The 10,651-nt window shown below is 63.3% G+C and overlaps 1 protein-coding gene across 2 annotated transcripts; it reads right to left on the bottom strand.

Moving 5' to 3' along the window:
- Positions 1-95: 95 nt before the first annotated feature.
- On the bottom strand, positions 96-8,662 carry USP43 (ubiquitin specific peptidase 43). 2 transcript variants are annotated; one of them, XM_085239905.1, is made up of 16 exons: positions 7,995-8,662; positions 7,570-7,710; positions 6,820-6,887; positions 6,462-6,554; positions 6,166-6,301; positions 5,635-5,758; positions 5,008-5,071; positions 4,827-4,932; positions 4,359-4,456; positions 4,202-4,279; positions 4,004-4,130; positions 3,590-3,908; positions 3,000-3,158; positions 2,391-2,528; positions 2,132-2,307; positions 96-314 (listed from the first exon to the last, which is right to left on the bottom strand). In XM_085239905.1, the coding sequence occupies exons 1-16, from the start codon at positions 8,469-8,471 to the stop codon at positions 96-98; spliced, it is 2,523 nt and encodes an 840-aa protein (XP_085096031.1). In that variant the 5' UTR covers positions 8,472-8,662. The 2 variants fall into 2 exon arrangements, with proteins under 2 accessions (XP_085096031.1, XP_085096030.1); XM_085239904.1 differs by lacking the exon at positions 96-314 and having other exon boundaries at positions 940-2,307; positions 7,995-8,661.
- Positions 8,663-10,651: the final 1,989 nt, after the last annotated feature.

Genomic DNA, 10,651 nt, shown 5'->3' with positions numbered 1-10,651 from the left:
CCCATCCTTGCGGCCCCCAGCCCCGCACCTGGGTGCTACCGCTCTGTAGTGGGGTTCGGTTCGCCTTATCCAGACTTTGCCTTGTGACTCGGTGCCTATGTCCCCCCCGGCACGTCCTCGTGGTGGCAGCGGGGCTGGAGAGGCACCGGAGCCCCATTCCCTTCTGATGTGGGGCAGCAGCCCGGGGTCTCGTCTCCCCGCTCCGTACCCCCGTGGCTGGGATATGAGGATGGCCCCATAGCAATAAGGCGGGTGTGGGGCACGGCCTCGTCCCCCGTTTGCTGTCGTCGTGGGTTGGTGGCGTGGAGCAGAGGCTTTGGTTGTGCATGCAAAGACAAAGTCACCTTTTATCCTTTTCAGAGAGATGACATATATATATATCTGGAGGGCATAGATATATATATATTATATATTTGTATATATAGAAATATATATATATATTTCTTTTATTTTGAGCCATTCCATCCAATCTTGGTGTACAAACGGACTATGTCCATGGGAACGCTTCGTGGCCCCGCTCCGTCCCCGTGTGCTGCACTGCCCCGACCCCCTTGGCCCCACTGCTTCTGCACCGCCGTGATGTGACCGTCACCCACAGCACGGGGACGGGTGGGGGGGCAGGAGCAGCTGGAATAAACGTGCACATCGCTGTGGAACTCAGCCCCCAGCCTGCCTTCATTCAACGCCTCCCGTGGCTCTGCACGCGCTTGGGAAGGGGCTGCTCCAGGAGGGGGTCTGTGCGGGTTTGGGGACAGAATGTGCCCCTCCAGCTTCACATGCATCACCCAGAGAGGGAAATCGAAGCAGCACAGGGGCTGCTCGGCTCACAGCCACCCCCAAACCTCAAAGCAGCCGCACTGGAAGGTCCCAGAAAAGCCACTAGAAAGCACCAAGAAACCCCCAGCGCCGTCCCCCAGGTGGACGCGGCACACACCGGGCTCCTTTCATGTCTTTAATAGAAATGGCTGCGGGAGAACCACACGTTGCATAGCCCTGAGTGTGCAAGCAGCCCCGCAGCCCAACTCTCAGCACCAGTAGCTTGTAGAAAACAAACAGCATCTCTGCATAGAACTCTCTGTATAGAATAAATACTCTCTCTCCCAACAGCCCCTCAGCCCTGCAGACCCCCTGCTTGCTCCCAGTAAGGCGTGGGCTGAAAGGCACAGGGCCAAGGGTGCAGATACTCAGCACAGCACAGCCAGGTGCAAAGTGATCCCTGAGTGGGATGCACCCAGGGCTGGTACCCAGCTGCAGGATGCTCATAGTGCAGGCACACCCTGGTTTTGGGCACTCCATTGCATGACGATCCCAGCACAGGTGGTGATGGATACCCTGATGCAGGATGCTGCTGGCGCAGGGATGCCCTGCTTCCAGATAGCCCAGAGCTCAATGCTCCCATTGCTGGAAGCTCCCAGCACCGTGCACCCAGCCCCAGGATGCTGATGATGCAGGAATGCCCTGACTGCATCCGGCCCATGGCAATACTCCCAGTGCTGGGTACCCAGGTGCAGGATGCTCCTGGCACAGGGATGCTTTGCAGATACCCCACTGCACAATGCTCTTGGTGCTGGATGCTCCTAGAGCCACACGTGCAGCTGCGCAATGCTCCAGGCTCTGGGTACCCAGGTGTGGGATGCCCACAGCGTAGGGATGCCCTGACCCCACAGCACAATGTTCTGGGTGCCACCCACTGCCAGCTCAGCCCCACAACCATCGCCACCCCTCCTCAGAAGCTGGACTCAGGCACAGCTCCGTGCCGCAGGGTCGCCGTGCGCTCCCTGCCCCGTATCCCCGCAGTGCCCCCCGCGCCCCGGCCCAGCGATGCTGAGCGCCGCATGGGGTGTGGGGGCCGTGGGGGGAGGCAGGCCGAGCTCTGTGAGCGCCGGATGGGCCCGTCAGGGCTGCGGGGGTCGTGCTGTGCCCGAGCGGTGCCCTCCTGCCTCACCCGGGGGAGTTCTGTCTCCTGCTCGCCACTCCGTGGGGGGCTTTTGGGGCACGAGATCCCAGTGAGGCCGGCGCTGTGGGCCCGGCGTGGTGTTGGGGTGCAGCGGGGGGGCTCTGTGCTCTGTGTGCTGCCCGCAGCATCACCTGGCACGGCCTTCTGCTCCACACGGGGGCTGCCCCCACCTACCGGCCCCATCGGGATGTACGGCAGCAGCTGCCTGGGGGCCGCCCGCGGGCGCGAGGCGAAGGACCACCGCAGGGGCACAGCCCTGAGGGGGGGCCTGCAGCGGGCGGGGGGTGGCAGCTTGACACTGAGGCTGCGGCTTTGCACCCCCCGCACCGGCGGTCGGGCCTCGAAGCCACCTGCAAGGAGAGAGCATCAGGGAGGTGGGGGGTGGTTGCACGGGGGCTGCTGAGGGGTTCAGGGGGGCAGGGGAGGCGCTTACCTTGCTCCTGTGTGGTGCTAAGGTCCGGGCTGCAGGGTGGGGATGGGCGGGGAGCTGCAGGCTGGGATTCTGCGCTGTGCTGCTTGCTGCCCCCCAGCTGGGCTGCCCAGTGGTTCAATGGGGCCGAGCTGCTGCTGCCTGCGGGGAGTGGGAGCTGCAAGGGGGGCACAGTGCCAGGGTGTGGGGCTAGGGGCTGCTGGGGGGTGCAGCAATGCAGGAGCTGCAGTGAGCAGTGTGAATATGCGGGCATGCAAGAGGTGTGCACAGAAGCACAGGGATGTGTGCGGTGTCTGCACAACGCTGTGCATGCTGATGCACACCAGCATGTGTGTGCATGGAGCCATGCTGCATGAGAATGTGTGCCTGCCTGCTGCACTGCCACTTGCCCATGGATGGCAACGCACAGGTGTCCAGGTGCACGCGTGTACCTGCATCAACTGTGCTGTGAGAGCATGGACACATCTTGAGTGCACGAGTGTGCATCCAGCAGTGCTGCGTGCAGGCACATGTGCTGTATGTGTGCACGTGCACTTGGCGGTGCTCTGCATGCACAGTGTGCCTGCCCTGCAGGTGCTGCCAAGGTGGTGACAGCGGGGTGACACTGCTCACCTCTGGTAGCACTGCTGGCCGACCAGGCAGGGATGGCGTTGCGGCGCTGGTAGAAGAGGATGTAGGCGCTGCGGGTGCTCACCTCGTCCTCCCGCACCCCTTCCACCGTGCTGTCATCGTAGCTGTACCAGCGCCCGTCCAGGGAGTTGCAGCAGTACGCTGGGGCAGGGGTGAGGAAGGGGGAGCAGGGGGCAGGGCCCCTCGGGTCGCCCCTCCCCACAGCAGAGATGGAGCCCATCATGATGCTCTGCCCCACTGCACACCCCTTGCAGTGCCCCCAGCCCCATGCTCTTCCCCACTGCACACCCCACTCCGCAGCCCCTCACACAACACGTTTTTATCCCACTATTCCCCTGCAGCACCCTGTGACCCCACACCCCATATCCTCACCACGCACCCCAGCCCCACGTCTCTCCCCCACTGACTGCTGTCATGCAGCACAACCTCGGCCCCAAGCCATGCCCATGGCACTCTCCTTTCAGCGATCCCCAATCCCACACCTTATCTCACTACACACCCCCATACAGCACCCCTAGCCCCACACCCCATGGCTGTGCCATGCCCCCCGCCCCACAGCACCCCTCGCTCACCAGTGTAGTGCCCGCCCTGCATGCTGCCATGGTGGTTGCAGACGGCGTAAAGGTCATACAGAGCATCTGGGGGGCAGCTCCGGGGTGGGCGCAGGGGGTGCTGCCATCGTCCCCCCCCCGGGGCCAAGTGTGGGGCCATGTCCAACCCACGCAGGGGGAAGCGCACCAGCGTGCTCAGCTTGTGGCGGCGCTGGGCAACCTGGCGGAAGCGCTTCAGGTGGATGATGAGGATGTCGGGTAGCGTCCAGAGGCGGAGCTGCACTGTGCCCTGCTGCAGGACCCGGCAGTGCGGGCAGCGCCATGCGTCATCCGGTGCCAGCTGGAGGCACATATTGTGAGCATCCCAAAACGAGTGTCTGTCCCTCTCCCCTCCCCCCAGTTCCACAGGGCGTGAAGCTTTTTGGGTGTGCCCACCTGCTCCTCCTTGGTGTAGAGCTGGAAGCACTCATCCAAAGTGCAGCTGTGCTGCTGGTGTGCCGCCTGCTGCAGCCGCACACTGTCTGCATCCTGCACCGCCTCTTGCTGCACGCTGCCAAAAAGCCTGCAGGGTGGGAGGTGAGGGGGGGTCAGGGATGGAGCACAGGGCTGTGGTCCCCCCAGTGCTGCACTCACCGCTCCTTGGTGCTGATGTCCCAGTTCACTGTCAGCGCTACATGGGGGGGTCCGCCGGCGGGGCTCTGCTGCAGCGCTCTGAGTACCCCAAAGGGAAAGGGAGGTGTGGAGTGGGGCCACCTTGTCCCTGCAGCGCTGTGGGGTGGCCCCCCCTTACCTGTCAATGGCCGCGTGGCACAGCGGGTGTGGGTCCTGTGGGGACAGGTAGGCACTGGGCTCCCCGGCCACATGGATGCGGAACTGCGGCGCCGTGCCCTGCAGGACAGCACGGTGAGGGGACGTAGGGACCCTCAGATCCCTCTGGGGGAGCGTCCTCACCCTGGGATGCCGGTGCCAGCAGGGCTGGAGCACTATCCCACACCTCAGTGTCCCCATGTGACCTCAGTTCTGCTCTTGCACCCATGGTGGGGACACTCACAGGGGCTGGGATGGGGCTGCAGTGTGTGATTCAGCCCTGTGGATACCTTGGTGGTGGTGGCACCCAAGTGGCAGGGATGGGTGACACTGCAGCCACATCCAGTGACTACGGCCAACCAGGGCAACAGGGACACCACTCACAGGGACACCATGACCACTGGTGGGGTCACTACAGCCCCCCACAAGGACAACCCATGGGGACACCCACCTGCACGGCGCTCCTCATCATGCCGCGCAGAGGGGCCAGCACATCGCGCTGCAGCTGTGCCCAGGAGGCACCGCGCTCCGCCCACAGCACCAGTGGTGGTCCGAACCTGGGGACGTGGGGACGTGGTTGGGGGCATGGGGACACGCAGGGGGGCTGTGTGCAGGGCAGGGCAGGGCGGTACCTGGCACGGTGCGGACCGATGCCCGCCACGTGGCACAGCAGCAGCAGCAGCACGGGGCGGGCGCCTGCGGGCAGAGGGTGAGCGCGATGCGGCCATGCCCGTGGGAACCCCCTGGGGGGAGGGATGGGGACACCGGGGTGACAGGGAGGGTGTGGGAAAATTCCCGCCAATGGCTCCGCCAATCGCAGCGCGAGGGGTGAGGTTCCCACCAATCACAGCAAGACAGACACCTGCCTCCCACCAATCATGGTGTGAGGGACAAGGCTCCTACCAATCACAGCAGAGGAGGAGAAAGGTGCCACCAATTGCAGCATAGCATGCACCTGCCTCCATCCAATTGCGACAAAACACACCTCCCTCCCACCAATCACAGCAGATGAGAGGCACTGCTCCCACCAATCATTGGGAGGGGAGCACAGATGCCACCAATCACAGCACAGCACACCTGCCTGCAACCAATCACAGCAGTGGGGCTGGAGTCTCCCACCAATCCCAGTGGGGCAGACACCTGCCTCCCACCAATCCCAGCACAGCACACCTGCCTACCACCAATGGCATGGGGACAGGGCTCCCAGCGGTCACCAGTAGGATGCCACCAATGTCACCAGCCCCACAAGTGTCCAGTACCTGTGGGGGCCTCTGGGGGGGCCTGCAGGGCATACAGGGGTGCCTCTTGCCCAGCCGTGCTCAGCTCCTCGGTGTCATCCAGCGAGCGCAGGAAGCCCTGCGAGGACACCTCAGCCAGGATCACCTGCGGGTGGCATGTGGCACATGGCGCTGGATGTGGCACATGGCACACAGTGCAAATACATGGCACACAGCACATGGTGCAGTACACAGCGTGGCACATGGCACAGTACACAGCACACGACAGCACGTGGCACGATTCATGGCACATGGCGCAGCACATGGCACATATGGCTCAGCACATGGTGGAGTAGATGGCTCTGAACATGGCACACAGCATGTGGCACAGCATGGCGCAAGGCAAGGCACAGCACAGCAGATGGCACAGCATACAGATACATGGCATGGCACACAGCATAGCACACAGTGCGGTACAAGGCACACAGCATGGCCCAGCATGGCACATGGCACTGTACAAGGCCCAGCACCTGGCACAGCACGGCACAGAGGCTCTGGGTGCCTCCCCGTTACCTGCTGGGGGGGCACATCCCCCTCCCGTGCCACCATCTCACGCAGCTCTGCGGCCGTGCCCAGCAGTGGCACCGCCAGCCCCACGCGCAGTGAGCGCCCGCCCTCGCGCTGCAGCACCAGCGTCACATTCAGTGCCCTGGGGACATCATGGTGGGGATGTCATGTGTGCCCCAGGTGTGGTGGTGCCAGCATGCATCCCTCTTTGCTGGACACCGCCACCTCCTGAGCTCTGAGTTCTCCCCATATGGCACAAATGGCTCTTTTTGGAGCTGGCTGTCCCCTCGCCACGTGCTCACCTGGTCTGGCGCACGGGGATGGGCAGCGAGATGCACAGGAATGGGTCAAAGGTATTGCTCTGCTTTCGGCAGTGCGGGCACGTCAGGGAGGACCTGCACACATGGGCACGCCAATGGCACACCTCTGAGTACCCATGTGAGGCATGGGGACACATCCCTGGGGATGGGTGGCCACAAGGCACAGCCACATCCCACAGTACGCGCATGGCACGAGGCACAGCCAGCAGCTGCTCACTGTGAGCCCTACTGCGCAGTCATGCAGGGACGTGGCTCGGTATTGTTGTCACCCACAGCAATGCTGGGCACAGCTCAGCCCCCCTCCAACACCAAAGGGCCACATCCTGCCCACAGAGCTCACCTGTACTGCGCCTGGAAGTGGCTCTGCACAAAGCTCTCCCCACTGGCACCACTCTGCTCCGCACTGCGCTGTGGGGACACAAAACAAATGGGGTGAACCCTACACCAGCATAGCCCTCACGGTTCCCACCATCCCCTGGCACTGCTGTGGGGTCCCCACGTGCTGCATGGCATGGGGAATACGCCCAGTCCCGCTGCGTTCAGTCTCCTGACCTGTGAAATGGGTGCACTTGGGGCAAAGGTACCCAACACACACCAGCACTGGGATGGGGAATTACCAGGAGGTGCTGTCAGAGAAGGATCAGGCTGGTTTTGGGGGCAGGAGTTTTTCAGTGTTGCAGTGAACAAGCCTGAAAATATTTGGAAGGGACAATGATTCTCCCGGTGCCATCTGCTGGCACTGGGTCCCGCTGAGCCTGATACGTCCTCGCAGTCTGCTGGGGGCCAGGGCCCATCTGCTGTCTCAGAGGGGAGCCGGGGAAGGAAACTCAACGTGCTCGGTGTCTGTGCACCCTGCAAGACCTCAAACCTCCCCACATCCCCCAGGGGCTCCTCCTCCCAGAGTGCCCCCAGCAGATCCAACCTGCAGCCCTCAGCACGCAGATCCATCCTCCCAGGACACGGCCGGGATGGAGGAGAGTTTCTCTTTCATGGGTCTGGATCTGCCCAGCTGGGCGGGGTGCCGCGGGGGCTGCACCAGCTCAGCAGGGAAGGATCTGGATGGTCTGCCCCCTCCCCCGAGGACACCCACCTGGTGGGCAGCGCGGGGTCCCGGTGCGGGCGAGGCGCTGCCCAGGTCCTCGTGCATGCGGTCCAGCAGCCACAGCAGGAACTCGAGGGCGTCGTGCTGCGCGTTACCGCGGAACTGCGCGCCGTGTTTGGCCACGATGCTCTGCGGGGCACAGCAAAGCAGCGGGGCGGGGATGCTGCGACCGGGCGTCGGAGTCGCATCTCCACCGAACGCACCGCCCTGCGCCTCAGTTTCCCCCTCCGCGGGGCACAGATTCGCCCTCGGGATTAGCGAAAGATCCCCCAGCTCTCCCACCTCGGTACAACGCGCGGCTCTCCCCGGGAGGATCCCGCACACGCGATGCCGCCGCCGCCCGCCCCGCCGTGGAACTGCCCGGGGAGCGCTCCGACCCACCCGGCTGAACTCGGAGCCCGGAGCGGCCGTACCTGGAACTCGGCGGAGAGCCGCGGGGTGTATTCCAGACTCCAGAGGGCGCGGACCAGAGCCGCCAGGCGGTGCGTGACCTCAGCGCGGGCCCCGCGGGCTCGGTAGCGTCCGAGCGCCAGGAACTCGGCGAGCGGGGCGGTGTTGCTGAGGCACTGCACCACGGCGTTCATGAAGCACGTGTTGCCGTGGTTCCGCAGCCCCTGCGCGCCGGGCGGTCGCGCACCGCTCCCCGCCGCCCCGGCCCCGCCGCCCCGCGCCGTCTCCCTTCTCCCCGCGCTCTCGAAGCCGCCCTCGTCGTCCTCGGGCTGCGGCCGCCGCCTCCGGGCGCTCCGATCCCCCCGTCCCCCCGCCAGCCGCGCCCAGGCTCGCAGCAGCCGCCCCGCCAGCCCTCCCAGCCCCCCCAGCCCCCGCAGCGTCCGCCGCCGCCCCCCGACCCCGCGCCGCCGCCGCCCGGGGCCGCCCCACGCCGCGCTCATGGCCCCGGGCGGCCCCCGCCCCGATCCGGCACCGCAGCGCCGCGCATGGCTCCGGGCGGCCGCCGGGTGCCCGCTGGGTGCCCCCCGCCCGTGCGGGACCGGCGGTTTTGTGAACGCGGGCGGCTCCTCCCCCGGTCGGGCCGGACCCGGGGAAGGGACGGGGAAAGCGGCGAGGAGGAGAAGAAGGAGGAGGAGGAGGAGGAGGAGGGGGAGGAGCGTGGGGCTTCTGTTGGACCTCAGTTGGCCTCAGCCCATCGATCAGTCCGTGCGGGGAGGGCCGTACCTGCGTGATCCCCGCCGCTGTGGGCGTGGGTGGGAGGGAAGCACAGAGGGAAAGCGAGGGCAGCGGGAGGGGTGGGCGTCGGGGGAAAGTTCTTCTCCGAAAGTGTGGCGATGCGTTGGCACAGCTGCCCAGGGAAGGTGCAACTTCCTCCTGTAGAAGACACCTCGCTCGCTCTCATCCGTCTAATTAAATTATAGATAGCACACTAAGTTATTTAGCGCCCGCATTAAAGATGGATGGGCGCTGCCTTGTTAGGAACATGCTGGCAGAGCAGCGGCGCTGAGGCAGGTGAGCGAGTGCTGCTGTGCCAAGCAGCACCACGCTGCTCCCTGCTCCATTGGTTCCTAACATGAGAGCTGAACAGAGAGCTTCGTGTTGCTCCCAAGCTGTGCTTTGCTTGCAGCAGATCTGCTGTGTTCCAGCAGCACAGTGCTCACCACGCACCTGCAGCACCCCAAAGCACCGAGGGATCTGCAGCTCAGTGGATGCTACAAGGTTATTTCAGGTGCTGGCGTGCTGAAAACACACACTGAGGAGCTGTTGTGCTGGGGTGGAGTGAGGCAAGGATGGTGATGGGAGCACTTCTGTAGGGCTGAAGGCCCACTGTGCGGAGGGGATGACAGAATTCTGAGTGGCACGGGGCTGTGATTGCAGCATCCATCCCACTGCTGCACATCTGGAGCCCTGCAGCCACCTCCTCCTGGCCCAGCACTCAGTGCTGATGGAACCACTCCGCAACAACCTGCTGCTGAGTCTGCTTAACGCAACCATCACTTTGTTTTGGATGAAAAAAAGCTGTTTTCCGAACCCCAGTGTGCGTTTCATTTTCACCGCCGCTCCCTGCGTACCCTTCTGCCCTCCAGGGACAGCACCTTCACTCCATTTCCACATCACAGGGCTCTATCACAGCAGAGCGCAGCACGATAGCGTGCCCACGCATTGCTGTTCTCTGCCTTGCTGCTGCTGCTGCTCCTGCCAGGAACGCAGCAGTGCAGGGTAGAGATGTCAGCAGCATATGCAGCGTGTGTGCAAACAGAGCTGCTGGCACCGACACCTCTGGGCTTTGCTGATGTGATGGGAGCAGCTCTGCTTGCCTCTGTCACACTGCTGGGTAACAACAGTGCACTCACCCTAAGCATCAGAGATCTCCAGCGCTCACAGGGCCGTCCTTCGTCACTGATGATGGTGTAATGAGTGGAATAGAATTGCTTTGCTGAAGTGAGAGCGACCTGTGGCTCCTGGAGAGCTGGCATGGCACGGCCCTGCCCTGCTGGGCTCCCCATCTACTGCTGGTGTGGGCTGAGGCTGGCACAGCAGCAACCCAGGCTGCTCCCGGCTGGGCACAGAGGACGTGGGTTGCTGGGCTGCCTGCCTGGCTCCCACACACAGCTCTGTTTTCATTCTCCTACACAAGCACAAATGTTTTGCCTGTCCATCCCACATTCCAGCGGTTTGATCCTGCCTTCCAAGCCACACTGAGCGCTGCTGCAGAGCTTGTAAAACCTGCCGGAGTGTTTACAGCAGCATAGCAACGAGCCTCCAATCCAGAGAAAAAGAGGAAGGAATGACTTAATTCCTTTGCTCCAGACTCTGTTAATAAGAGCAGGGATATTTCAAGCAGAAGGAATAAATGGGGAGGTTGGTGGCCCTGCCTGCGGGAGGGGGATTGGAGATTCATGATCCTTGAGGTCCCTTCCAACCCCCCTTCTGTGACTCTGTGAGCTGCATGGTGTTTGATGGGCAGCATGTGCACAGATACCCTCAGAGCCAGAGCAGCGGGGTGTGCTATGAGCAGCAAACATTTGTTGTGGCATAGAAAGAATGATGAGCAATCCTACTTTTCAATGCCTATCCCCCTCTGCATACCAAAAGAGCTAATGAAATCAGTCTGGGTATG

The sequence above is a fragment of the Meleagris gallopavo genome, chromosome 20 (genome assembly GCF_905368555.1).
Source record: "Meleagris gallopavo chromosome 20, MGAL_WU_HG_1.1, whole genome shotgun sequence".
Lineage (NCBI taxonomy): Eukaryota > Metazoa > Chordata > Aves > Galliformes > Phasianidae > Meleagris > Meleagris gallopavo.
This window is presented reverse-complemented; position numbering and strand designations above follow the sequence as displayed.

What these genes read in the sequence shown, in the direction of transcription:
- USP43 (XM_085239904.1), bottom strand. Translation starts at nt 8,471, where the DNA reads ATGAGCGCGGCGTGGGGCGGCCCCGGGCGGCGGCGGCGCGGGGTCGGG. An exon ending in GGCTCTCCGCCGAGTTCCAG is followed by an intron (nt 7,711 to 7,994) that starts GTACGGCCGCTC and finishes TGTGCCCCGCAG; the next exon opens with AGCATCGTGGCCAAACACGG. An exon ending in GACATCAGCACCAAGGAGCG is followed by an intron (nt 4,131 to 4,201) that starts GTGAGTGCAGCA and finishes CCCACCCTGCAG; the next exon opens with GCTTTTTGGCAGCGTGCAGC.